Consider the following 27,810-nt stretch of genomic DNA (forward strand, 5'->3'; position numbering starts at 1 on the left):
AAGCAGAGTTTGGAAATTGGCAATCAGGATTTGCATAATGAAAATACAAGTGTGCCTTCCCCAGGCCTTGCCAGATATTGTGATGTGCCAGCAATAAGCATTTCCTTAGAACTGCCAGGATTCAGGCAAAAGGAGGGCGTTTTTGGATGTTTTTTAGCAACAGGACATGGGTGGGCTTGTCTTTGCCATGGAAAAATCCTGAGCAGGACCCTGATTTCTGGTGTTTGGGCACACGTTAGTCTGGTTTTTCGTTCTCTGTCACTGCTCACATATCATTAGGCGATCTGTAGGGATAATGGATCATGGAGCAGTGGAGCGAGCTCTGCAGTGACTCCTGTAGTTTTGCAGCTTCTGGTGCCTCTCCAGTCTCCTCCTTGCAGAGGTGCTGAGATCTGCACAAACCACCTTCTCTCAAGGTTGTAGTTGGAGCAGTCTAAATAGGACCCAAGGGGAAAAAAAAAACATGAAAAGAAACCCAAACAAAATCCCTTACCAATATTTTTAACTTCACTATTGCTTTTCACAACATCCCACATCACTTGCAGGATGAGGTTTTTGTCTTCCATGTTTTGTCCTTTTTTCAGTTTTGTATGTTTCTTAAAAGGTGTAAGTTGCCAGCTTTTAACATAAAACATAAACTGTGAGGCCAAATAAACGTATGAAGAATCGCAGAATCATTTAAGTTGGAAAAGACCTCCAAGGTCATCAGGTCCAAGCTGTGACTGATCCCCTCCTTGTCAGCCGACCCAGAGCACTCGGTGCCACATCCAGGCCTGCCTTGGACACCTTCAGGGATGGGGACTCCAAACCTCCCTGGGCAGCCCCTTCTATTTCCTGACTACCTTTTCCATAGGGAAATTCCTCCTGATGTCCAACCTGAACCTCCAGTGGCACAGCCTGAAGCCATTTCCTCTTGTCCTGTCTCTTGTTCCCTGGGAGCAGAGCCCAACCTCACCATAGTACAGTGTGCAAAACACTCTGTAATGGTGGGGAACTGGAGCTCCAGCTGTATTCCACCTCCCTGCCATGTTTAGTCTTACAAATGACATATTTTACTGCTTGGAGGTATTGAAACAACAACATTAATTGCTTGACTTACTTTGCTGAATCAATTCACCTGAACTTATGAACAACCTGATACTTGTTGACTGGGTTTTACTGTAAACAGGCAATGGCAGCAAGTCACATGCAGTGAAAGAGCTAATTTGGGAATTAAAAGATCACTTGGAGGGCTTAGGCATTTTAAAGAAATCTTAACATAACTTTGCTGCTTAGTAATGGAGAGATTCCAATGCCTGGACTTTGATTTGACTCATGTTTCCAGAGTCAAGTGAAGGTCTCAGGTTCTGGATAAGGAGGTGTCTTCACCCTGCAGCCTTGTGTGGGTGCACAGGTGCTGTGTTGGTTTTACCTTCATTTCATGCAAGGTTTGAATTTGACAGAAACAAAGGAGTAAGGATGGTGAAACAGTGCTTAGAAGAGCTGTTATGATACTACCCACAAAGTACATTTGCTATTTGGTAAGTTAATAAAATTATTTAGTCCACTGCACACAGATTCATTGCCAAACCTCTGTGTGCAGCTGCCTTGATGCACACAGAAAAAAAGATCAGAAAATTGTTCCTTTACGTAGCAAAAAAATAAGGTTGACAGAGTATATTTGTTGAGAAGGAGAATTAGAGTCTGTTTATTCTTACGTTTAGCAGAGACGAGCGAAGAGGATCCTACGAATACGCCCCTGACCGTACTTACTACGAGACCGTTCGGACTCCAGGGACTTATCCTGAAGATCCTCGTCGGGAATACCCAGCTCGGGGCAGAGAATTCTATGCCGAGTGGGATCCCTACCAAGGAGACTACTACGACCCACGATACTATGACGACCCTCGCGAGTACCGGGATTACCGGGGAGATCCATATGAGCAGGACATCCGGGAGTACAGCTACAGGCAACGGGAGAGGGAGAGGGAGAGGGAACGGTTCGAAACTGATCGGGAAAGAGACCATGAACGGAGACCGATTGAGCGGAGCCAGAGCCCAACACATTCCCGGCGCCCGCAGAGCCCTGGAGCATCCCCCTCGCAGTCAGAACGGCTGCAGAGCGACTCGGAGAGAAGGATTTACAGCAGGTCTTCAGATCGCAGTGGCAGCTGCAGCTCACTGTCTCCTCCGCGATACGACAAGCTTGACAAAGCCCGTGTGGAAAGATACACAAAAAATGAGAAAGTGGAGAAAGAGCGTGTTTTTGAGCAGGAGAGGGTGGACAAGGAGAAGCGCTTGGTGAGGAAAGAAAAGCTGGAAAAAGTAGAAAAGGAGAAAACAGATAAGCAGAAACGAAAAGCAAAAATCCATTCGCCCAGCTCTCAGTCCTCGGAAACAGATCAGGAGAACGAGAGAGAGCCCAGCCCGGAAAAACTGAAGGGCAACAGTAAACAAGGCAAAGAGAGGGGTGACAAAGAGGGGGCAGCAAAGAACCGCCTGGAATTGATGCCCTGTGTTGTTCTGACCCGTGTGAAGGAAAAGGAGGGAAAGGTGATCGATCAGCCTGCACTGGAGAAACTGAGGGCAAAGCTGGATAATGATGCTCTGAAATCCCCACTACTTGAACAGAAAACCCAGACCTCCCAGTCTGAGCAAGCCAAGTCCGAGCAGTCTAAACTAGAACCTGTCAGAACCAAGGTACAGAAGGAGAAAGCTCTTGCCAGTCACATCGAAGTGGTCGACAAGGAGGGAAAAATGAAACCCAAAAAGCACTTGAAGACAGAACAAACGTCTGAGGGTACCAATGCAGTTGATTTAGACAAGTTGGAAGCTCGTAAAAGGCGTTTTGCCGATGCGAATCCAAAACCTGACAGGCAAAAACTGGATGTAAAACGGAGCAGCCAAGATGAGGAGGATGCACGTGTGGTTTTGAAAAAGCAGCTTGACGCAACGGCGTCGTCTAGAGAAGCACCAGTATTAAGGGAAGGAGAATTGGAGCGAAAACCCCTGAGGAAGGAGATGCTTAAAAGGGAATCTAAAAAACTCAAACTGGAAAGACTTGTTCCTGTTACTAGTCCCAAAGAAATTCAGGACACTCTTAATGTTGGTGGGATTGGCATGCGTCCTACCCTGGATCTGCAGGCAAGGCTCATGGAGGCACCCGATGAAGCTGTGGAAGTTCAGGAATTCCCTCCTAAAAAACTGAACCCGGTAAAACCCCAGCATAAACAGGCACAGCTGCTGGATGAGCAGGGAACGGAGAGAGAGGACACAAGGAAGAACTACTCTGGCCTTCCTGAAGAAACACCAGATCATAAACTTGGTCAAGAGAAACCTCAGACAGCTGACACGGAGGAGAAAATCAGCATTGATATTGACCACACGCAGAGCTACCGCAAACAAATGGAGCAAAGTCGCAGGTTGAAACAGCAGCTGGAAATGGAGATAGCAAAGTCAGAGAAGTTTGGCAGTCCAAAGAAAGATGTGGATGAATATGAAAAGCGGAGTCTGGTTCATGAGGTAGGAAAGCCTCCACAAGACGTCACTGATGACTCTCCACCAAGTAAAAGGAAAAAGACTGACCAGTTTGACTTTGAAATTTGCACTAAAAGAGAAAGGAACTACAGAAGTTCTCGTCAGGTGAGTGAGGACTCTGAAAGGATGTCGTGTTCCCCAAGCATCAGGCACTTCCCGTTCCATGAGGATGATGACACACTCGATTCTCCGAGGTTAATGCCAGTGAAGGAAACCAAAGAGTCACCTAAAATAGAAGACAAGGGTCTTTCATACTCCAACATGACTGTGAGAGAGGACTCGCTGAAGTTCAATCCTTACGATTCCAGCAGAAGGGAGCAGATGGCAGAAATGGCTAAAATAAAACTCTCTGTGCTGAGTTCTGAGGAAGACTCGAGTAGGTGGGAAACCCAAGTGAAGCAAGAGCCTGGGAGAGTCGATATCAGCTTTCCAAGCAGCATTGTGAAAAGAGACAGTATACGGAAACGGTCTGTCCGAGACCTGGAACCTGGGGAAGTGCCTTCGGATTCAGATGACGATGGTGAAAACAAGCCCCATTCCCCAAAAGCCTCGTCCTTGTTAGAGAGTTCCAGGTTGTCTTTTTTATTAAGGGACAGAGAAGAGAAGTTCCGTGAAAGAGAGGAAAGACTCCAGTCCAGTTCCTTAGAAAGAAACAAATTCTACTCTTTTGCATTGGACAAGACAATCACACCTGACACAAAGGCCTTGCTTGAAAGGGCTAAATCCCTCTCTTCCTCCAGAGAGGAAAACTGGTCCTTTCTAGACTGGGATTCAAGATTTGCTAGTTTCAGAAACAATAAAGACAAAGAGAAGGTTGACTCAGCTCCAAGACCTATTCCATCCTGGTATATGAAAAAGAAAAAAATCAGAACCGATTCCGAAGGTGGAAAACTGGATGATAAGAAAGAAGATCATAAAGAGGAGGAACAAGAGCGGCAGGAACTGTTTGCATCTCGGTTTTTGCACAGTTCAATCTTTGAACAGGACTCCAAACGCCTGCAGCATTTAGAGAGGAAGGATGATGATCTAGACTTCATCTCTGGAAGGTTGTATGGGAGACAGTCTTCCTCTGATGGGACAAACAGCACGGCTGATTTGGTGCAAGAGCCAGTGGTTCTCTTCCACAGTAGGTTTGTTGAGCTGACACGAATGCAGCAGAAAGAAAAGGAGAAAGATCAGAAACCAAAAGAAGTGGAAGATAAAGAAAACCGGCCAAAAACACCAGAAATGGTTCCTGATAGTAAAGAAACAGAACATAAACTTTCCTCAGTTGTTGGTCCTTCTTCGGTCACTGTCCTCCCACAGGAATCAGCTCCCATCGCTCCCGAGAAAATAGTGAACGAAAAGGTCCTGGTGGAACCAGCTTCTGTCAAAGAAGAGAAACCTTCTGAACCTGCTGCTGCTGCAGTAGAGGAACAGAAACCTTTTCCTGAACTTGCTGCTGCTGTCAAAATGGAACCTCTTGAGCAAACGGAACTTCCACCAGTTGTAGAAGCGAGTAAAGAAATTGTTACTACAACCCTGGCCCCAGAGGAAGATGCCGTGGCAACAGAGCATCCCTCGTACCTGGATACCAAACCTCCCACTCCTGGGGCCTCGTTTTCTGATGCAGACATCAGTGTAGATCCAGAACCTGAGGCTGTACAGCTGCTTCCGCCTCCACCCAAGCTAGTTCAGAAGTCAGATGAGGCTGCAGAACATAAAGAAGAAAATCCTCCACCATCTGTGAATACCGATGGTAGTGTGAGTCAAAAGGTGGAGGCGGCTGCTGAGGTCCTGCCACCTGTTTCCGACAATGATATGGAAGTGGACCCTCCAGTTGTTGTAAAAGATAAAAAATCTTACAAAAGTAAACGGTCCAAGACTCCTGTGCTGTCGGCTGCAGCTAATGTCATGGAAAAGCCTGTCACGAGGAAGAGTGAAAGAATTGACCGTGAAAAACTGAAAAGGTCAAGCTCTCCTCGTGGGGAGACCCAGAAGCTTTCTGAATTGAAAGTGGAGGCAGAAAAGGTTTCAAGGAGTGCTGCTAAATCCCCAAGTTCTGCTGCAGAGCCAGAAAATGTGGAGCTGAGCTTGCCAATAGGCCGGACCAGGCGTAGAAACGTACGGTCGGTCTATGCTACCACAGGGGACAGTGAAGGCCCATCTCCGGTGAAGGACTCCGTGGAGGTCACTAGATCCACCAGGAAGAGAGTGGAAAAGGAACCACAGGAGACAGTAACAACTGTTCCCACAACCCCAAGGAGGGGAAGACCTCCCAAAACTCGCCGTAAGCCAGAGGAGGACATCTCTCCGATAAAGACTGAACCGGTACAACAAGAGGTGGAAGAGGCTGAAACTAAAGATACTGTGGAAGCTCCTAAACCTGCAGAGGGTTGGAGGTCTCCTAGATCCCAGAAGCTCACACACAGTCACTCATCAGCTGCTACCAGCCAACAGGGGAAGAAAGGGAAGAATGAATCAAAAGCTGATACCATGGTTGAATCTGAAGATGCTCCTGAAAGAAGCAGTCAGGAATCAAGCATCAGTGACAACAGCAATAAAGCAAAAGCCGCTGAGAAAGAGCTAGCAGCAAGTGAGCAGAAACGTGATCGGAAGGAACTGGATGTGGAGAAGAATCAGCTAGAAATCCCCGCAGTTGAGATCATTGAGAAAAAGCCGATGCCAGAAAAGGTTACAAAATCCAAAAGGGGAAGATACAAAAATGCCAAAACTGTCGTTGATAAGGCATCCGTGTGTCTCAAAAATGTAGAAATACGCCTCAACGTCGATGAAGTCAAGGGTGCCTTGCGGCCCACCGAAGAGGAGGCAGAGCCGGTGGCAGTGTTACCACCCAAGATGACGAGCCCTCCAAAAGAGGACATCCTGCCACCCCACTTCTCTAAGAATGAGGTAGAAGATTCATTCTCAGAAATGGAAAAGGAGGTGACGCGGGAGTCCAAGCAGTCACCTGAGGCTGCCCAGTTAGCAAAGCAGATTGAGCTCGAGCAGGCAGTGGAGAACATTGCAAAACTCACTGAAACTCCTCCAACAATTGCTGCCTACAAAGAGCCAACGACAGATGTGGCTGAAGTCCGTCAGGAGGAGGAGGTAGATAAACCTGCACACCAGGCCAGTGAAACGGAGCTGGCAGCAGCCATCGGCTCCATCATCAATGATATTTCTGGGGAGACAGAAAGCTTCCCTGCACCGCCAACATACCCTGCTGAATCTGAGGCTGAAATCCCCACAGAGCCCTTGGTGTTGCAATCCCCTCAGGAGGAGATGGAGCCTGAGACAGATCAGGCAGTGAACAATATCCTAGAAACCGAGGCTGTTGTCGAGCCTGTGGTGCAGCCAGTGCCTGGCTCTGTCTCATCGGCGTTGGAGACTGAGAGCAAGGAGTCCGAAGTCAGCTTCAGCGAATCTTCCAACTCTGCCCAGGAGGCCGAGACCTTGCAGGAGGCTGAAGTTGCTCGGAAGGAAAAGGGCCGTCAGAAAAGTGCACGGCAGAGACGCAAGAAGAGCACGAGCAGGAAGGGCGATGCCACCGAAGTCAACACCTTTGAGCCAGAGAGGGTGCAGAGCAAATCACCCCCTGCCAATGAAGTAAAGACAAAACCTGAAGAAGCCTTAAAGGAGGAAAAGCAAATCAAACCCGCAGCATCTATGGATCCAAATGCTTCTGATGTCACCAAGGCTGTGACTGCTGATGTTGCGGCTGCACATGACGTTGCCCCTGAGAGCAGCACCTCTCCAAAGGTGCCTGCTCCAGCTCCTCTGGACCTGGGTGCCCCACCAGTCCCCCTTGACGAGGGGAGTCAGAGTGGGTTCAAGATCCGGTCACCCCTGGAGAGTGCTCCCATCACACCACCGAGTGCCCCGAATGCAGCCCTTCCTGCCATCCCCACAGCGGCGGCCAAGCTGCCCACCTCGGTGTCCACCACCATCGTCTCCCTTCACTCCGGTGCTGCCAAGGTGCCGGAGTGGATGGTCAGGCATGAGGAGCCCCGTGCCCATTCTACACCCCCGCCCGCTCTCCCACCAGACACAAAGGCGTCGGATATTGACACAAACTCCAGCACTTTAAGGAAGATACTCATGGAGCCCAAATATGTCTCAGCAACGAGCATAACCTCCACGCATGTGACGACAACACATGCGGAGCCGGTGAGTGCGCCGTGCCTGGAGGAGGCACCTCTCCACCCTGCTGTGGAGGCTGTCAAGCCAGTTTCTGAGGAGAAGCCGGCCGTTCCTGTCGCCAATGCCCTGGACCCACCAGTGGCCGAAGTGCCAGTGTTCAGTGAGAAGGAAAAAATCAACACCGTGATTGCTCCCAAAGCCACTTCTGTCATCAGCAGGATGCCCCACAGTGTGGATCTGGAGGACGCTCCGAGGATCACCTTGGTGAAACAAGCTCCCCAAACCCAGACCTGCCTTGTTAATGCTCCCTCACCAAAATTTAAGCAGAGATCAAGTACAAATGATAACAGCAGGTTTCATCCAGGATCAATGTCTATTATTGAGGAGAGGCCTGTAGAGACTGGATCCAGCCCAGGGCTGCGGGTGAACACCTCGGAAGGTGTGGTGCTCCTGAGTTACTCAGGGCAGAAGACAGAAGGCCCTCAGCGAATCAGTGCCAAGATCAGCCAGATTCCCCCAGCCAGTGCTGTGGACATCGAGTTCCAGCAGTCTGTATCCAAGTCTCAGATTAAACAGGAACCTATCACACCATCCCAGCCAGCACCGAAAGGCTCCCAGACCTCGGCGGGCTATGGGACTGTTTCCACCCATTCTTCGTTGGTACTGGGAACACAGCCCTACAATACCTCGCCCGTCATCTCCTCTGTCAAGCAGGAGCGTGCTGTGCTGGACAAGCCCGACTCGTCACACCTTGCTGTCCAGACGCCGGCGTCTCAGCCCAGCAAGGTCCTGACACAGACAGTAAACACTCCACCCGTGCTGGTCCATAACCAGATGGTCGTGAACAAAAAACTGTCTGACCCAGCTGCTCTGAAAGTGGAGACAAAGACTCTGCAACCCTCCAACCTGAGTCCTGGAGTTAGTCCTCACCACGCTTCCCTCTCTGGGAAGATGCACTCAGAAGCAAACCATGTCAGCTCGGGCCCCAGCACCCCAACCGACCGGGCTATCTCCCATCTGGGGGTCACCAAACAGGAGCCGCACTCACCGCGTACCAGCGGGCACTCGCCATCACCATTCCCCCGGGCCTGTCATCCTGGCAGTACCTCATCTCCAGCTTTGTCCAGCAGCGCCCCAGTCATGCTGGCACCAGGAATTCCCGTTCCTCAGTACATATCCAGCATGCATCCTGAGCAATCTGTTATCATGCCCCCCCACAGTGTAACACAGACTGTGTCCCTGGGCCATCTGTCCCAAGGTGAGGTGAGGATGAACACCCCTCCTCTCTCTGGCATTCCCTACGGCATCCGCCCGGAAGCACTCCACTCCCCCCGAGCTGCTCTGCAACCCCAGATGGAGATCAAACCTCAGCGATCCAGCACACCCCAGCCAGCACCCATCCGGGACATCGTCATGCCCCCGCTGTCCTCCCAGCATCCCCCCGAGGAGGAGCTGCATTTCCACCACACTGCGGTGTGCCGCGGGCCAGCCCCAGTGCAGTCTGACGTACTGGTGATGCAGCCCGACTACCGCATGCACCCCAGCAGCCTGCGACTGGACCAGTACAACGTCCCACGGGACGTCAGGATGATCATGCACCCGCACATGGCTGCTGTGGGTGAGCACCACTCGGAAACACGACAATCCCGGACACCCGAAGGGGCTGTCAAAACTCCCCCAGTCAGTAAGACCCCGCAGCCTGGGAAAGAGACTCCCAAATCCTCAGATGGCAAGATGGCCCACTCTCCCCACAGCGAGCCCCGGCTACTCAGTGTGCCCTCGGGCAACCAGCTGCCTGGGCTGCCCCTGACACAGCCCGTGGTGGTCCCACACGGGGTGCAGATCATGCATCCCACTGGGAGCTCCTTCCACGATTACCGCTCTGTGTACAGCGACATGAGGAATTACCACACAGCACAGCTTGGGCATCCGCAGTTCCCGGGTGCCTCACCCATCGGGCTGCCCTCCCGGAGCATGACCCCATCTCAGGTGAGAAAGAAAACCCTTTACCCATCTCCCTGGAATTTGGAGGGTTTTGAGCTGTTTCTTTTTGGAGAATGGAGTTCAAATGCTGCTTAGCATCAGAGGAAGCCAAAATAACCCATTTCTTGAACTCCTCTGGGACTCCACCCAGGAGTTTCTGGATGTGAAGGTGTCAGGAGGAGAACTGTCACTACCAAGGTGTGTGGGTCAGGCATCCTTGGATTGATGGTGAGGCTAATGATGGGCTTGAGGCAGGATTCAGGGAGTGATATTTCAGCTCAGGTGGGCTTGGAAGTGGAGGACTCTTTCAGGTGCTACCACAGCAGGGCTGGAGCTGTGACACGGATGTCCCCACCAGGAATCTGATGGTGTCTTCGCAACCTTACAATGGGATTGAATACACCCTCAGCCTAAAATCTTTGCTTTTTTCCCCTGCCTGTTTCCCAGGGTCTGCCGGAGGGTGAGCACTCACACCCCAGCCAGCCAGTCCGCAGCAAGACCCCTCAGATCGCGCAGGATCCCAAAGGCCCATCGGCAACGGGGCCAGAACAGAGTCACCATGCCCCTGTGAACAGGCACACGGCACAGATAGACCCCCACGTCCACCTCCAGAGGGCACAAGGGGACACGAGCCAGACCTCCTACCCCTCACCCGTTGCCATCTCCATGAAGCAGGAGCTTCCGTCGCCGCACCAGCCGCAGGCGGTTCCCAAGCAGTCTATGTTTATCCCCACGACCTCAGGGCCGCCCCTCAGCCGCCCAGAGCCCCAGTCCACGCTCAAGCAGGAGCCATCCCCTCACCCTGTGTCCCAGAGACCGGTGGACATGGTCCAGCTCCTGACAGTGAGTGTCATGCTCCTGATCTGGGGGGAAGTCACCTGGTTCTGTCTCAGCCATAGCACCAAATTGGACCTTTCTTGCATCAAAAACTTTAGATGCAGAAAAGGCGTTGTCTGGTTTTTGCTTTGTTTTGTCCCTGATGGATTTTAGCCATGTTTACTCTTCCAAGTCAGTTTTACAAGTCAGCATTTTCCTGGAAAATGTTTCCTAATAGGAAGGAGAGAGCGTTGGTGTATTTCATTTAAATAAAAAAAGAAAAACCACTCTCACAAGTGTGGAAAATGAGGGAGGCATTGAGGAACAGGTACCAACAAGGAGCTGAGAGCTGTGTTCAGCACCAAGTATCTCCCATATAACCTCAAGCAGTTCTTCACCTGTTGTTATTTCTCAATTTGTCCATTTGTAAAAGGGAAAAAACAGCATTTGGGAACAGCCTTGGGCGGCACAGGAATTGAGATGACGAGATCCACCCAGGCAGACTGGCCAGCTGGAGGGAAAAGGTCTGAATTCCTGATTTAGCAGGATGTAACCCAGCCTGGCTTGTAGAGGGTTGATCTGGTGTTAGATCTTTGCTGAGTCTTTAAACTTTCGATGGAAGTATCGGTGGCAGCCGAGCAGCTCAGCTGGGATTTCAGATCCCACTGTCTTTGCTTTGTGTGTAATATTCTTCCCCCTCTCTTCCTAGAAATACCCCATTGTCTGGCAGGGTCTCCTGGCTCTCAAGAATGACACGGCGGCCGTACAGCTGCACTTTGTGTCTGGGAACAATGTCCTGGCACACCGGTCACTGCCAGCACCCGAGGGAGGGCCCCCACTGCGGATCGCGCAGCGCATGCGGCTCGAGGCCTCCCAGCTGGAGGGGGTTGCACGGAGAATGATGGTGAGGGCCCAGGATGGGGCAGGGAGGGAGTTTGGGAATCCCTGTGCTCAGAGCCAGGCTGGTCTCACCAGCTGTGGGGCTGAAAACCACCAGTGCTCCGAGAACCTGGGCCTCTGTCACGTGGGCTCCCCAGAGAATGGGCATGGCCCCAAGGTTGCCAGAGCCCAAGGAGCATTCAAGCACTGCTCTCAGGGCGGGACTGTTGGGATCCTGTGCATGGCCTGGAATTGGACTTGATGATCCCCGCGGATTCCTTCCAATCCAGGAGATCCCTGTGATTTTGTTTTGGGATTCCTTCAACCCAGAGAGTGTAACACGGATTGCAGGTGATGATCAATAGCTCTTACACTGCATTTATGGAAAAGGCTATGAGAGCTGGGAAACCCTTAATCCACCCTCAACCCTGGGATAAACTACTGCTGGTTTCAGTGTGTCTGAGTAGGGTGGGAAGGGAAGTTCAGGTGATCATGAAAATACACTTTTAGTCCTTTCCACCATGGCTATGCTCTCAGCAGGTGTTGGAATCACAGAATCCTATACTGGTTTGGGTTTGAGGGGCCTTAAAGCCCATCTCACCCCCCTGCCATGGGCAGGGACACCTTCCACTATCCCTGGTTGCTCCAGGCCCTGTCAAGCCTGGTCTTGGACATTTTTGGGAATGGGGCAGCCACAGCTTCTCTGGGGTATAAACTGTAACATCAAGGAGTTTAAAATGAGGATTTTGCCCCCTGGATAGTGCATGGATGGCTGGAAAACACCCTCTCACTCATCCAGCATTTCTCTGAACATGTCCTTCCTTTGCAGGTGGAGAGCGATTACTGCCTGCTGCTGGCCCTGCCCTGTGGCCGGGACCAGGAGGACGTGGTCAGTCAGACGGAGTCACTCAAGGCCGCGTTCATCAGTTACCTGCAGGCCAAGCAGGCTGCAGGCATCATCAACGTTCCCAACCCTGGCTCCAACCAGGTATGGGCCCGACACCCCTACAGTGCCACAGGGACACACCAAACCCATCCATAAGGGGGGGCGGCTCAGGCTTCTGCTCTGGAGCTGCCTGGGGTTATAGGTCAAACAACCCCCACATTTCCATCACCCATCAAACACACGGATGGGATCCATAAATTATTGATGGAATCGATGAAAGTGACCCCAAAGCCAAAAAATTCCTAAACGTGTGTTTGGTGTGTTCCCAGTTCATCATCTTGGGCTGAAAAGAAACCAAATACGTTTCCCAGCTCTTTATCTCTGAAGTACGGTCCTTGTTTCTTCCCCATATCCTGATTTTTCCAGGACAGCTGGTGTTTCCTCGCAGAATGCATTTGGTGCCATGGAGGGTTTTTTCCAGGTGTGTTGCTGCACTGAATGCAATTTAACCTGTGTGTAATTTAATTCTGGATATTAAGAGCCCAGAATGAGCTGCCAGCGCTTGGAGCAACCAATGAAATGGAAATTGATGGGAATTTTTCTGCCTTTCCCAAGAAAATCAGCCAGCTCCTACACTTGTGGTGGGGAAAACTCCCCACTTTGGCAACAAAACCCATGGCTTCTTTTTTATACAAGATTGAGGATCCTTTAAGCACCCAGAACATCACTGAAATGTCCCATTTTTAAACATTTTTAAGTGTGGGTTGTCTTTGATCCATGTTTTTTCCCTCCTGCAGCCTGCCTACGTTCTGCAGATCTTCCCACCCTGTGAGTTCTCGGAAAGCCACCTGTCCCGCCTGGCCCCAGACCTCCTCGCCAGCATCTCCAACATCTCTCCTCACCTGATGATTGTCATTGCGTCGGTATGAGCTGTTTACCAGTTACTGACTTTCTCTTATTTTATTTTTTTTTTTAATTTTTCCAAGGCCCTGCAGCAAAAAACAAACAACTACTACAACAACAAAAAGCCCATTAAAAAAACAAAACAAAACAAAACAAAAAATTAATTTAAAAGTAAAACTAATTCAAAAGAAGGAGAGAAGGTTATGAAACAAAACAAATGCTGCCAGAAACCAGCCTCCTGCCCAACTGGCCTCGATCAAACCTTGGATGTTTACATGTTGTTTTGGCTTATGGACAACTGATGCACTCAGCAGGTGGACTGGGCTTGGGTTCCCGTGCCTCCTTTTTGGGGAAAAAAACACACAAAAAAGAAAAAAAAAAGGAAAAAAAAAGAGAAAAGGATGGCTTATTTTTTTTAACAAAAAAAAGGAAAAAAAAAATAAAAAAGAACCTGAACTGCCTTTGCACTAAATTAGTGACTCGGACTTTGCACAGTTGGAGACGCTGTGACGTTCTGGATGTCTTGACACACATTAACTGCGCCGTGGACATTCCGCAGGGACTCTGCTGAGATTTGTGGGTCAAGGAGCATTTCACAGTCATTTTTTATTTTATTGGTTTTTTTGTCAGGGTTTTTTTGTTGGGTTTTTTTCCTTCTTTTGGGGTTGTTTATTTTTTTGGGGGCGTTATTTTTTCTGGATGTGAACCTTCCTCTTCCTCCACCTGCCCCTGCTGCAGCCGTCTTCTCATCATCTGGGATGTACAGTTTACACTGAAAAACAAGAGAATACAAAACAGACAACAAAACAAAAGGGAGAGCTTTTTTCCTTCCTGGTGGGATATGCAGAACTCAGTGGGTGTGTGTGTATATATAAATATATATATAATATATATAAATATATATAATACTGACTTAAAAATCAAATCCCCACAACATACATTTTTTTTTAATCTGTGCCAAAAATGTGTTTTCAGAGAAAAAAAATCTTATTTTCATACTCAGACTTTGTATTGTCACTCATTTGTAAGTGCGCTTCATTTAAACATCCCCTCGTCTCATCAGCTGTGGAAGTGTTATACACTTGTACAAAGACTCTGCCCTGGCCCCCTCTCACCTCCCCTAACACTTAATTAATTTATGGAACTTGGTTTTGGGTTTTTTTGGGTGGTTTTTTTTTTGTTTGTTTTGTTTTGTTTTGGGGTTTTTTTTTTGGTTTATTTTTTTTTCTCAGCGCAGTTTTGTTTTGTGTGTCCATTGGATTACGAACTTTATTAAAAAATACAAAACAGATTGGTGCCCCGACCTCGTCCCTCAGTATGGGGAGGGGGAGCAGGGAAAGGGAGGTTTGGGGGCTGCTGAGGAGAGGTCACCCACCTCTCCATTAAAAACAACCAGGAAAAAAGGTCACACTAAACCAAATTTCTTGATTTTTCCCTCCTGTGTCATAAATACTTGTGAAAACTCAAATTGCAGGGTTTGCCCCCACTTCTCATCTCATCACGCACCAACTCCTCACTGAAATTATCCTTGGATTACTGATATTCATCATCCTTTGAAATAAAAGAGCCAGACTTGACGTTTTTCACTGCTTTTCCACCCAAATCCCTGTCAGGTGTAAGTGAGAAGCCTGTAATCAAAGCTGGTGTAAATGGGTTAAAATCAAGCAAATGTGGTAAAAAAAAGGAGGTTTAGGGCAGAATTTGGGGGGTGGCCTCCAAAACCAGGGGAGACCCTCACCCTGCACCCCCAGGCTGAGGGTGAGGAGCAGAACAGAGCCTGTTTGGGGTAAAACCAGGACAAAAAGGTGCTGCTGGTGCCCAAGGATGAAGGTGGGTGTTGGGAGCCTGGCCAGGGACACCCCACAGCAGCCCCCAAGTCCCACTGGGGGCATCAGGGTGGGGCAATGGACTTCCTCCCCTTCCCCAGAGAGTGAGGTGGGACTGATGGACAGACCCTGGACAGACGGACACGTGGATTACTGGGGCAGAGGGAAGGGGTCTGACCCTGCTGGTTTCTGAGTGGGGCCTTTGGGGTAAAAAGGGGTGTTTTTGGGGTGTTGTGCAAGAGCTGAGGGACTGGAGGCCCCTGTCTGTGTGTCCAGCCAGGTGTGAACTGTCCATGTGTCCAGGTGTCTGTGCAATGTCCGTCCACGCAGCCGGGCCTGGACCTGTCTGTCCATGCCAGCCCATCCTCTTCATCCACCCATCTCATGGGTCTGTCAGATGGCTGGAACCAGGGGGGTGTCCAGCTGGACAGTTGGACACTTTGTCCAGCTGAACACACAGACATTGTACGTCCAGCTGGACACACTGACATGGACAGATGGATGGATGGACATCCAACTGGACATATGTACTTCCATCTGGACAGTTGGACATTCTCATGCCTAGCCAGACATTTTTCCTCCTCCACTCATAGGCAGAAATACCCTAAAAATGCCTTTTTTTTGCCCCAGAGGCCCCTCTTGAAAACCAGCAATTTCACACCCCCGCCCTGCCCGCACAGCCCCATGTCCATCTGTATGGATGCAGGCCCATCCCTGTGTCCATCTCCCAGCCCAGGCTCTGAGAATAGGGAGAGGGTCTGGCCCAATCCCAACTCCATGGAAAGGGAGGAATGGGGTGGGGCTGCAGTGTGAAGGGGGTGGGGTGTGAAGGGGGTGGGGCGAGCATCTGAAATTGCTGTTTTTAGAGCGGGGACTTGGGGCAAAAAGTATTTTTGGGGCATTTATGCCCATGGGTGGAGGAAAGTGTCTGGCTGGGCAGGCATCTGTCCATCTGTGTGTACAATGTCTATGTGCCCAACTGGAAGTACAATTGTCTGTCTGACTGGACATGTGATGGTCCTTCTGTTCGCCTGTGAATGTTACCAGCTATGTGTCATCCATAGAACTGTCTGTGTATGCATCTGGACATGTCCCCGTGTCTGCCTGCCCAGCCACCTCTGTGTCCATCCCTCCATCTGTCCAGCCGAACATCCAACCATCCACAGCTCTGTCCATGTGTCCAGCTGGACAGCCCAGCCTGTCCAGAATCCTCCAACCTCCCCCAGGCTGGGGAACAGGGATGAGGTCAGATGGACACATAGATGATGGGACAGGTGGGCACATGGATGGACAGATCATGTCCACGTGTCCAACTGGATGTGAAAATGTGTCCGGCCTGAAGGTGACCTGTCCATGTGTCTCTACCCCTGTCCAGCCATCCACAGAGCTTTCCATGTGTCCAGCAGGACCTGCAGCCATCTCAGTGTCCTTCTGTCCCGCCTGGCCACGCCCTGTTGCTGTGTCTGTGCATGTCCCCCTTCCCTCCCTGCCCTGAGGAGCTGGGGGTCTCTGAGGGGAGAGAGAAGGGGGTGAGTGTCAGACAGGCACATTGGGGCTCCTGCCCCTCCTGTGTGGGGGTCCTACGGCCCCCCAGCCCCAGCAGTGTGGGGACAAGGCTGGAGCCAGTGCTGCCCCCCTGGGTCACCTGGGATAGGGACAGACAGTGATGGACAGAGGGCCCCTGTGACCTCCAGCCCCCCCTCCCAGCTGCAGAGCCTAGGGGGCCCTTGTGGGTGTGCCTAGCTGAGCCCCCAGACGCTGGGTGGGGCAGAACAGGCTCCCACTCCCCACCTCCATCCAGCAGCAACTTTTTTCCAGTTTTTACCCCCAACCAGGGGCAGCTGCCCTGCCCCCTCGGTGGGAGTCAGCAGGTGAGGGTCTTCTTGGGCTTTACCCCAAAAATCCCTGTCAGCTGTTCTGGGTGAGGTGGAAAACCTTAAAGCACCGTTTTTATCTTTTATCAACTCATTTATCCCTGCTTTTAACACATCACACTCTCAGCAGTAATTGGAGCATTTCAGTGCCCCCCCACTGGGCTCCAGCTCTGCCTGAGCCTCAAAATATCCCCTGGGGGAGAATCCACAGCATCCTCCCCTCCCTGAGGACCAACCCTTACAAAATACTGCATTTTATTCCATCTCTTTCCTTCCAGAAATACACTTTTTACACCATATCCGAGCTGTCTTAAATAAAGGCTGGGCAGGGTTGGGGTCACTCGGGGGGTGGGGGCGGCCCCTCGGCCGAGTGGGCCGGGGCAGGCTCGGGGCCGTCGCGGGGGCGGAAGAGGAGCTCCCCGGCGGGGATGACCTGCTCTGCCGGCCAGCCCGCGTTGCCGTAGGGCTGGTAGAAGTCCGGCTCTGCCTGGAACATGACGAGCGCCTGGGCCGTGTGGATGCGCACGTGCTGCGCCAGGCTGCTGGCATCCAAGAACTTCTCCCCACAGGAATCGCAGGCGTAAAGGATCTGCGTGTTGGGGTCTGCCAGGGGAGAGAGGAACACACACAAAAATGGGGGAGGCGCTGGGGTGGTGCGATAGGAGGAGCCAGCCCAATATTCCCGGTATTCCCGGAGGGGCTGGGGTGGTGGGATGGGAGGAGCCAGCCCAGTATTCTCGGTCTCACCTGCTTCCTGCACCTGCTTCACCGCTTTGGTGATCTCAGCTTTAAGTGCTTCGGTCTCATCCGCCGTCACTGCGGCTGCCACAGGCACCACTGCGGGGACAGGGACATTGCAGGGAACAGGAATATTAGGGGGGCCCAGCTGGGCAGGAATTGCCCCTCCAGCTGGGGATCCTGCCCAGTGCTGAGGTTGGAAGTGGCTCCAGTGGGATGTGAGGCTGCCCAGACTTGGCTGCTGCACCCTGGGATAAATCTCCAGTGCCTTTGGGGGTTCAGGACCTCCAAACTGCCCCCCCCCCCCAAATGAATCGCCCTTTTGGGGTGACTCTTGGGACTCTCAAACTGCACCTCATGGATAAACTGCCCTTTCAAGATTGCCCCAAGGCACCCAAGCTGCTCCCTAGGGATAAGTTTCCGCTCTGGATGGGCTTCTGGGATCCCCTAGGCTGCCTCCCACAGAAAATGTTAAATTAACCTCACTTTCAGGACAGTTCCAGGCTCCTCCAGCTGTTCCCCACAGATAAGTTTTCCTTTTGGGGTGACTAATGGAAGACCCAAGCTCCTCTCCAGGGATAAAATCTCCCTTCTGGGATGGCATCTGGGACGTCCAAGCTGCATCCCATGGATAAACCACCTTTTCAGGACAACTCCAAGACTCCCAAGCTGCATTCCCACAAGAAAATTTCCCTTTTGGGATGACTCCTGAGTGCTCTAAACTGAATCCCCATAAATGAATCTCCCTCTAGGGACAACTCTGGGACCAGCCAGCTGCTCCCTAAGGATCAGTTTCCATTTCAGGGCAGCTCCAGGACCTCCCAGCTGCACCCCACCACTCACTTTCCCTTCTGGATGGCTCCCAAGCTGCCCCTCATGGATGAACTCCCTTTGGGAACCCTATGGGCCCCCCCAGCTCACCCGTGAGCTGCGTGACAGCGGTGGCAGCCAACGCCTCGGTGGCCAATGTCACCATGTCATCGGATGCCACTGTGACGATGTTGACCTCGTCGCCTTCCTCGGGCTCCAGGATTTTGATGCCTGCCTTGCCCTGGTGCACGGTCTTTACGTGGGAGCGCAGGTTGTCCACGCGGTTGAAGCCACGCCCGCACTTGTCACACAGGAACGGCTTCTCCCCTGGGAAGAGGATGGGAAATGGGGGTGTGGGTGAGGAGGTGATGTCCAGGGGCGGTGCAGGGTTTTGGGAGGTACCTACCTGTGTGGATGATGATGTGCTTGGACAGGTCACCCACGTTGACGAAAGCTTTGTTGCAGACAGTGCATTTGTGGGGCCGGATGTTGTCGTGGTGACGGATGTGGTTGGCCAGCTGGCTCGACTGGACGAACCTTTGGGAATGACACCACAGTCACCACAATCCATGGTATCCCCCCAAGTGGAAGTGCCCCATGATGTTCCAATACCACTGAAGCGCCCCTCCTGGTATTCCCAAGGAGAATCCTCACCTCTTCCCACACCGCTCGCACACATAGGGCTTCTCCCCGGTGTGCTGGCGCACATGGGCAATGAGGGAGCTTGCCTGGGTGAAGGCTTTCCCACAGATCAAGCACTGGCACGGCTTCTCTCCTGGGGAAACACAGGAGAAGGTGGGTGGGGAGAACGAGGGGAAGGAGAACCCTTCAGGGAGGCAGGAGCAGATCTGTATACCAGTGTGGATGCGGACGTGGCGTTGGAGTGCACCGGGGTCGGCGAACTGGCGCTGGCAGTGCACGCACACATACGGCTTCTCCCCGCTGTGGATCCGCAGGTGCCGCTTCAGGTTACCTGGGAGCAGGGCAGGCTGAAGGACACCAGATCCTCCTCCCCCTTTTCCTCCTTTCCAAAGCCCCAGAAGCTCCCTTGGGAAAGCCTGGTGCTATTCAGGGAGCACGGACTGCAGGGACTTTGCAGGGATCAAGGGAAGTTGGCTGCACCTTGCCTGGGATCAGGCAATAATGTGAAAGTGGAGACAGCCAGGACAAGCACCCACTGTTTCAGGGGATCAAAAGACTCCACTGGAATCATTCCAACCCTCTGGCTCTGCAGCAGGTTGGGAGAAAATGGGAGGAGACATCCCCATCTCCAACATTTGGATGAGGAGCTCCTTTCCAGAGTGTGGCTCCATGGGGAAAACCAGGAATTTCTGCAGCACAACCATGGCACTGTAAACTCAGGATGAAATCCTTCCTTTGGCTCTGATCCAACCCCAGAATACTCCCTGCTCCCCCCAGACCATCTAAGTGACATCACTCAGCCCCGAAACCCCCCTTCCTCGTGTTACCTGATGTGGTGAACTGCTTCCCGCACTCCCGGCACTTCAGAGGCCCATCTGCGATGTGGATCTTCAGGTGAGCCTTCAAATTCCCCACCTGAGGATGGAAAACAGGATGGAGAGAGCCCCAAACCACTCTGTCTCCCTTCGGAGCAACCCAAATCCCCATGGATCCCTTTTGGAGTGGCCTCTGGGACCTCTAAACTTCACCCTTAAACTACCCTTTCCAAGCTCCAAGACTCCTGAACTGCATCCCACGGATAATCCACCCCTTTAGGACCACTCTGGGACCCCTAATTACACCTCATGGATACACCACCATGCCAGGACAATTCTGGGAGCTCCGAACTGCATCCCACGGACAAATATCCCTTCAAGGACTGCGCTGGCCCAGCTTCCCCACTCTCCAGCGCACCTGGTTGAACTTCTTGTCGCAGTGGGGACACTTGTGCTCCTTGTCAGTGTCATGCGTCTCCAGGTGGCGCATCTTGGAGGTGGGGTCGGAGAAGGAGCGCCCACAGTAGTCGCACTGGTAGGGCTTCTCCCCGCTGTGCACCAGCTGGTGCCGCTTCAGGTTGCCCGAGGTGGTGAAGAGCTTGCCGCAGTCCTCGCAGCGGTACCGGGCCTCGCCTGTGTGCCGCTTCTTGTGCAGGTTCAGAAGGCTGATGAGGCGGTAGCTCTTCCCGCACTCCTCGCAGCCGTACGGCTTCAATGGGCTGGGACAAGGTGGGAATGTCACACCCAGGACCGGGATCTCATTGCCAGTCTGAGCATCACTCCCGAGCCAGACACACAGGAACCATGGAATGGTTTGGGTTGGGAGGGATCTCCAAGTTTATCTTGTTCCACCAGACCCCACCTGCCACTAGACCAGGTTGCTCCAAGCCCCATCCAACCCTGAACACTTCCAGGGATGGGGAGTCCGTGAAACAACACAAAAGGGAAGAACAATTTGGACAATGCTCTCAGACATGGGATGGGATTCTGATGGTGTCTGTGCAAGGCCAGGAGTTAGACTTGATCCTTGTGGATCCCTTCCAGCTCAGGACTATTCTGTGGCAATGACAGAGGCATAAAGACAGATCTCCTCCTGGATACCCCAACACACCAGTGGATTTCCAAAGGATTCAACCATTCCCAGCAAACCTCGCATTTTTCAGGTGTCTTTCCCTGGCTCCACCCATACCTGTGTGTCTTCTCATGGGCCTTGCAGGCGGCTGGGTCGGAGAAGGCCTTGTTGCACTCCCTGCATGAGAAGGGCTTCTCTCCGGTGTGGATACGGATGTGCCGCTTGAAGTTCCCGGTGTGGGTGAACTCCTTCCCACAGTCCTAGGGATGGAGGGATAGGCCCTGTCACTTTGCTGTCCTCAAGGCACCCAGTGGCACCTGGAGATGCTGCCCAGGAGCCCGGCTGGCCTCACCTCGCACTTGTGTGTGACAGAGCCATAGGCCTTGGACTCGGTGCGGTCGCTGTAGGTGCCAGAGCGCAGCACGCGCGGCTCCCCTGAGTTCTCCTGCCCAGAGTCCGTGCTTCCTGACTCATTATCCTCAGTATTTTCCCCGTTCTCCAGCTGGACAGGCTCCTCCTCAGGGATTTTACCCTCATCTTCCTCCTCCACTATCATCTCCCCCTCTTCCTCCTTCCTTTCCAGCTTCATGTCTGCAGGATGGTAAAGAATGGAAAAACTCAAATTCGGGAGTGGCAGCAGAGGCACAAAATCCACCTGTACTTCCTAACCTAAGGAGACTGGGATTAGGCATCCCCTGTCTGAAGGAAAATCACAGAAACATCTGACTCATCGTCACCTTTGCCTGGAATCACTTTGAATTTGCAGGTGATTAGCTCTAAATTCCCAAAGCCTGTGCAGGCAGAGGAGAACTTCCCAACTCTCCTTGAAAACTCCATGAAAACTGCTCCCAGAGGATCCATGCCTCACAGAACTTGCACTCATACAATTAATTCCACAGAAAATGAGGGCTCAAGCTTTGCCCAGCTTTGTCCCAGCCCTGCTCACCAACACACCTCCTGTCCTGGCAGTGTCCGTGGCCACGGGGCTGCCGCTGCTCACCGTGCTGTCTGATGGCTGCGGGAGCCCGGGAATGTCGACCTTGGGATTCCCCTGGATGTCAGCACCTGTCCCTGTGAGCACCAGAGTGTCAGGACAGGGTGTGCTGGGGATGACAGCAGGACCCAGGATGTCACTCCTTGGTGGTTCACCTTCCTGGCCAACCGGCTGCTCCTCAGGTGCCTCAGGCTGTGCTGTGGCCTCTGGCTTCTCTTCCTTTCCCTCAGCGTCAGGAGCAGCTGCTTTGGCTTTGTCAGGCTCCCCCAGAGCTTCTGCCACCACCAATGTCTTGGTATCAGCCGTCACCTTGTCAGCTCCTGTGAGGGAACAGGCGAAGCCATCCAGCTGCTGCTGTCAGGAGGATTTGCAAATCCCACAAAATTCACAGAAGCAGTGATTTTTTAACTGCTGGTACTGCCCAAGAGGATCAAACCCCATCCAGGTGCACCAGATGCACCTGGGAACTGAGTTTGCAAGGTGGCTAAGGAGCGTAACTGGATAAATTTTTGACTGCATGAAGCATGAGTAAGTAAATCTTGACTTTGCCTGGGTGAAGGGAAGCCAAGAGGGTACGTACCTATCTCGGAGGGCTGCTGGTTCATCCCAGGGGGATTTTCTGAGGGCACGGTGAGAGATTTGAGCGCGTTGCAAGCACTGACGATCTCCTGCATCTGCAGAAAACCTGCCACGGCCAGCACATCCTCCACGTTGTCGGGGCTCAGACTCAGCTTAGCCGTGTACATGAATTCCAGAACGTGGCCCAGGCCTGCAGGGGAGGTGACACAACCAGAAATGAGCCCTCACTCCTCACTCTTTCATTTTGAAACACTCAAAATAACAAGCTGAAGAGCCTCCCTTGGAGCCTGGGCACAGAATTCTATTGTTTAAGGAGCTGGGAGAAATCCTGGATAAAAATTCCAGGCCTACCTGCGGCATTGCTGATGTCCAGGTGCACCACGTCCTTCTGGTCCACGAAGAGCATGCGGAAGTAGTCGCTGCAGGCGGCCAGCACGGCCTTGTGGGCCTTGAAGTCGATGCCATCCACCACGAAGGTGCAGTCGCAGAGCAGCCCCAGCTGCCGCTGCTGGTTGAGCTGCTCCAGCACCTGCTGGCTGTGCTGCGGGAAATCCATGGCTGTGGGGAGGGAAAAAACCCCGGGATGCGGGGGGGAGGTGGGTAACGAAACTACTGAAGGGGTCGTCAAGGCAGAGAGATCACGAAACACAACCTGACTGCCCATGGTTAACAAAATGGCCCAAAAAGGTAAATTTCAGCTCCTCTCCTGGCTAAATCAAACCCATACCCACTCCTAGAACAGCCACGACTCCAACGCAGGGCTAGGAGGAGTTGATGGAACAGCCACAATGGTTTTTAGCTACCCTGATGGCAATTCAGAACACAGCTATTGCTCCTCAGCTGGTCCAAGCAGCGAGCAGGAGCCTTGTCACCTCTGCATTCACAAGTGCTATTATCCCTCCTCTGTTTCATGGCTCCTGCCAAGGCCACAGCATGGAAGTGTTTGTCCAAACCTTCCAGTTCCTGCTCCTTTTAGCTGCTCATATCATGATACTGAGGAATTTTTATATTTTATTATGTGTTTGAAGGGAGTTCTCTATGCTTGGAGCACAGCTCTGCTTAAGGAATGCTGCAAATTGCTGGAAATACGGCAAAACCCAGTTTTCCAGCAGGTCCTTCTCAGCAAAGTGCCACACTGTGGATTTTCTCCTGACCTGCCTCCATGGGGTCAGTGAAGGGTTTTCACTTGGCTTTGTCTTCCAACAATGATTCCAGTGTTGAAGGGGTTGTTTCAAGGGATTGGCAAGGAGGGAGGAGAAAGGAAATAGGGACTATCCAGTCGTTGTTCATGCAGAAAGTCCCTAAAGCTCTGGATGCTGTAGCAGGAACGTTATGGATGGGGGAACACTCTTGGATTCCATGCTCGGTGTCTCTGAAAGTTTCCAGCCTGTGGAAGTTGTTTTTCCACTTCACCACCTCTTAAATCAGGCGTTTCCAGTCAGGAAAAAACTGAGAGGTTTGGATCCACAACACCAGGCACTTCCAGTTCCTGTTCCTTCCAGTGATCAGTGGTCAGAGGGAGCCTCCTCCTGTCAGCTGCGGGTGCCAGCAATGCCTGGTGAAGGATCTTCCTCCCAGGATTCATTCAGCTTCCACAAGCATTCCCAGTGTGGGTGAGAGGCCAGGACCTCTCTGACAGCATCAGATCATGCAGAGATCAAGTTCCACTCCATTTTGTCATTGCAATGAACTCCCTGCCCTGGCCTTCCCCCAGCTCTCTGAACTCCCCCAGCCTGCCCCAAAATACATCCCTGACAGCCAGGAAAAACAGTACTTGGGTCAAAATACTGCATAGCATGGCCCAGTGTCATTTGCTCTGGAAAAAAGAGGGAGCATTTTCCCCGCAGGGTAAACAAAGCTGTGCTCCGTGCTTGGAGAGCTCTGTGCAGCAGGACCTGAGGAATCTCGACAATTTGATGGACTAAAAGGGTATTTTGGGGAATTTGTGAGAGGCACTTTGCATCTGAATGGGATTGGACTTGTCTCAGCTTTGCTCCCTAGCTTTGAGAAGGAAGTAAAAATCCAGGAAACTCAACTCCTCCCCAGAAACCTTCCTATTTTCTGTAGTCTCCTCTGTAATGCCACGTTCCAGCTCCCTTGAAAGAGGAGCAGGAAGAGGCTTGGATGAGCTCTCAATACCCACACCCAGCAGCCAATGTCACCTTTAGCCACTAAAATCCCTGACTCAGAGGTTTAACAATCCCAAACATCTGGACCCAAACCCCAGGACTGGTGCTCAAGCTCACCCCTGTGCTGCAAGGAGCAGAGATATCCAGAGGATTGAGGGCCAGAGGGTTGTGTCTCTCCTCCAGAGATTTCCCCTTTCCAAGTGTTCAGGTCAGTCTCTACAGAGCCATCCTGGGGAAAATAGGATGAAAATCTCAATTTTAAACCTCAAATCTTGGGTGCTGAAAGTGCAAAGTCACTGATGCAGGATTGGGCACGCTTTGATTTCCCCTCAGGGGAGATGACTCCCCTCCCGACCTCTCCCCGACAAGGCTGTTGAGTCTCTCATTATCCAATTAATCATGGAAAAGTTCATTATGAGCCCACCCACACCCACCACACAGATAAATACAGCAGCTGCAGTCCCAGGGAGCTTCCCACGAGAGCTCTGCTAAGCACTCTTGCTAATTAGTGACATTACCTCTCCCCTTCCCTGCCACATGAACATCTACCTATTAAAACCCCCAAACCTCTCTGAATTGAAAAAAACCAGAGATTTAAACATTGCCTTTCAAGGCCATCACCACTCAGCCATCCAGCCTGAGAAGATGAAAGGGAAGAGGGGGTTTGTTTCCTACCCACCATCATCTCTCGCCTCATGCGTCAGCTCAGGGGACAACACAGCCCCAACCCTCGTTGTCTCTGCCCACAGGGGTTTGTCCTCATTTCCAGGAACAGATCCTGCAATGTTTTTCATGACAAAAAAATAAAGTTTAGAGCTGACCTGAGCGAAGCAGCTTCATATAATAGTAATATGGATCACGGAACAGGAAAGGCCTGCAAAGCTTGTGGTCGGAAGCAGAAAGCAAGCTAGGAGAGGGGAAATGATAACAAAGAGGAAAAAATGTGCTGAAAAGGAAATAAGATGAGAAAGACACGAGGAGAGGGACATCCTGGATGCCCCACAGGGAACAGACATCCTGAAGACACCTTGGTTATTTGGATTTGAGGCTTATGGATGTGCTGGTGCTGCTCTGGACACCAAGACATCACCTGAGCCTGAGCTCTGCCCTAAAATCTCTCCTGTGTTCTGCAGTGCCCAGGGGTGAGAAACCCTTGTCTCCTCAGGGAAAAATACCCTTTGGAATGCTGGCTGAGGGCTGGAATCTCGGGAGAAGCCGCTGATGCAAAAACGAAACTAAGGAAACGAGGCTGGTCTGGGAAATGTGTGACCCATGCCTGCACGCAGAGGGCACAGCCAGCCAGGAGGGGCTGTCACCTCGCCAAAACGCCAGAACAAGGGAAAATCCCGTTTTCCTTGCGGTTTTCCCCGTCCCTGAGCTGTGGGGATGTGTCTGGTGCTGGCTCGGGGCTGTGACCCTGATTCCTCACCATCAGGAGGATCTTTCGGTGCCCCGAGGGGACAGTGATGCCCCAAGCCCGGGGGACACACGGCTTCGTTCATGGCCTCGCCCCGAGTCACCTCACGGCTGGGGGAGGGTCGCACAGCGGACAGGGACACGCTGGGGAGGGAGTGCAGCCAGGAGCCCCTCGGTGCCCTCACGAACAACCACGAGCTCCCTGCTCCCCCCATGACATCCAGATGCCCTATTCCCCTCACGACAGTCCCTCCACTCCCTCTACGACAGCCACCAACCCCCCATTCCCCTCATGACAACCAGGAGGCCCCTGCTCCCCTCACAGCAGCCAACAAACCCTGACGATATCCGGCAGCCCCTCGTTCCTACTGCGACAACCCTCCGTCCCCCCCACGACAGCCGGCAGCCCTCGGTTTCCGAGGGCCTGCCAGCGGAACCGCCCTCGCCGCAGCGTGCCCTCAAAGAACCGGGGCCGCGCACCGGGGTGACCCCCAAAGCGGCTTCGTTACCCCACAGCCACCAAGCAGGGCCGCAGTCCCCACCCTTCCCAGCCCTCGTGTCCTACTCAGTTCTCTCCCCACTTCCTCCAGCGCTCTCCCGGGACCCTCATGCTGCACCTGTCATGGCGGGGCCTCACCCACGGCCCGCGGCCCTCACCGTGACACCGACCAGACAAAGGGCGCCGCCATCTTAGCGCCGGGCGGAAGCGGCGTCGCCTCGGCCCGCCCAGCGGTGGCGTCGTCACTGCGCATGCGCGAGGGAAGGCGGGGCCGACCCGCTCAACGTCCCGCCGCAGAGGCGCCGTCATGATAGTGGGGGAACGGTGCTGAGGGACCGAGAGGAGCCATGAGGGGCCGAGCGCAGCTGAGAGGGGCGAAGGTCCCGGTGCCGACGTCACCGCCGTGTTCATCGCGAACCATGTTCCCAGTCGCCACATCATCCCTGTTTAAACACCTCCGAGGTGGCGATTCCACCGTCCCAGTGCCTGACCACCCATTCTATGAAGGAATTTTCTGTATATCCAACATAAACCTGCCTTGCCTTAAACTTGATGACGTTCCTCTTTTCCTGTCACTTGTTCCCTTGGCTCCATCCTTCTGTCATGGAGAAGGTTCCCGGTTGTTGGAAATAATACAACTTTCCTAATTAATTTTAAATTAATTGTTTTAACTAATTGTAAGCAGCACCCACTTTTGGCCAGAACTTAAGGTTCTCTTAACACATACTCTTGTTACTCTGATCATTAAATCACCAAAACCTTAAATTTGTTAAAACTAACCCTGACAAGCTTCAATAAAGATTGAGTATCTTGGATCTTAAATTTATGGCACTTGAAGGACTTGGAGTAACCAGAAAATACAGAGGAAATTAAAGCCTGGAAAGCTGGAGATTCCCTGTCTGAGGAAAAGATGTTAAAAGGACTATAGAAATCAATAACCAACAGAGGACAGAACACTAAATATTAAAGAGAATTATACGACTTAGAACCAATGAACATAAATTTGTTTGCTGAAAATGTATAAAGACGTGAAAAAGTTTTGTATCAGGCTACAAGGATGCCCTCGATCCCCTTGTCCAGATCATAGATAAAGAGTTTAAACACGTCCAAAAAAACCTACTTTTTCCCCCCAGCTTTCCTGCCACAAACGAACTGCTGTGGGGTGTGTTTGGGGCTGGGCTGAGCCGGCCCTTCGCCCTCTGCACATCTCCCCTGTCCGAAAGCAATTTGGGCAGAAAAAGGGCGGGTCTTTTACCCATTTTCTTCCTCCTTTCTCCGCATCTCCCTGGGCGAGGGCCACTAGATGGCAAC

At 52.1% G+C, this 27,810-nt stretch overlaps 2 protein-coding genes across 9 annotated transcripts in view; one reads left to right on the plus strand and one right to left on the minus strand.

Annotated features, from left to right (window-relative positions):
* The window catches only part of SPEN (spen family transcriptional repressor), a 65,592-nt gene extending 51,489 nt beyond the window's left edge, over nt 1-14,103 (plus strand). For 3 of the 4 annotated variants that reach the window (XM_083876997.1, XM_083876998.1, XM_083877000.1), the window contains 5 exons: nt 1,704-9,627; nt 10,069-10,464; nt 11,147-11,341; nt 12,146-12,304; nt 13,000-14,103. In XM_083876997.1, coding sequence (XP_083733123.1) covers nt 1,704-9,627; nt 10,069-10,464; nt 11,147-11,341; nt 12,146-12,304; nt 13,000-13,131 — 8,806 coding nt within the window. In that variant the 3' untranslated portion in view covers nt 13,132-14,103. The remainder of the gene's footprint in view (nt 1-1,703; nt 9,628-10,068; nt 10,465-11,146; nt 11,342-12,145; nt 12,305-12,999) is intronic. The other variant, XM_083876999.1, reaches the window with a different exon arrangement.
* On the minus strand, nt 13,410-26,717 carry ZBTB17 (zinc finger and BTB domain containing 17). Of its 5 annotated transcripts, none has more exons than XR_014591612.1 (17): nt 26,618-26,711; nt 25,264-25,362; nt 24,702-24,813; nt 22,807-23,013; nt 22,457-22,645; nt 21,837-22,196; nt 21,235-21,473; nt 21,000-21,142; nt 20,229-20,529; nt 19,823-19,910; nt 19,210-19,326; nt 19,008-19,128; nt 18,760-18,890; nt 18,465-18,680; nt 17,553-17,642; nt 13,592-17,408; nt 13,410-13,447 (listed from the first exon to the last, which is right to left on the minus strand). XR_014591612.1 is itself a non-coding variant. In XM_083877005.1 (17 exons), the coding sequence occupies exons 2-17, from the start codon at nt 25,279-25,281 to the stop codon at nt 17,143-17,145; spliced, it is 2,520 nt and encodes an 839-aa protein (XP_083733131.1). In that variant the 5' UTR covers nt 25,282-25,362; nt 26,618-26,711; the 3' UTR covers nt 13,410-17,142. The 5 variants fall into 5 exon arrangements, 4 of the variants coding, with proteins under 4 accessions (XP_083733131.1, XP_083733129.1, XP_083733130.1 ...); XM_083877005.1 differs by having other exon boundaries at nt 13,410-17,408; nt 21,837-21,953; nt 22,032-22,196; XM_083877003.1 differs by having other exon boundaries at nt 13,410-17,408; nt 26,658-26,717.
* Nucleotides 26,718-27,810: the final 1,093 nt, after the last annotated feature.

This window comes from Zosterops lateralis, assembly GCF_965231275.1.
Source record: "Zosterops lateralis genome assembly, chromosome: 22".
NCBI lineage: Eukaryota > Metazoa > Chordata > Aves > Passeriformes > Zosteropidae > Zosterops > Zosterops lateralis.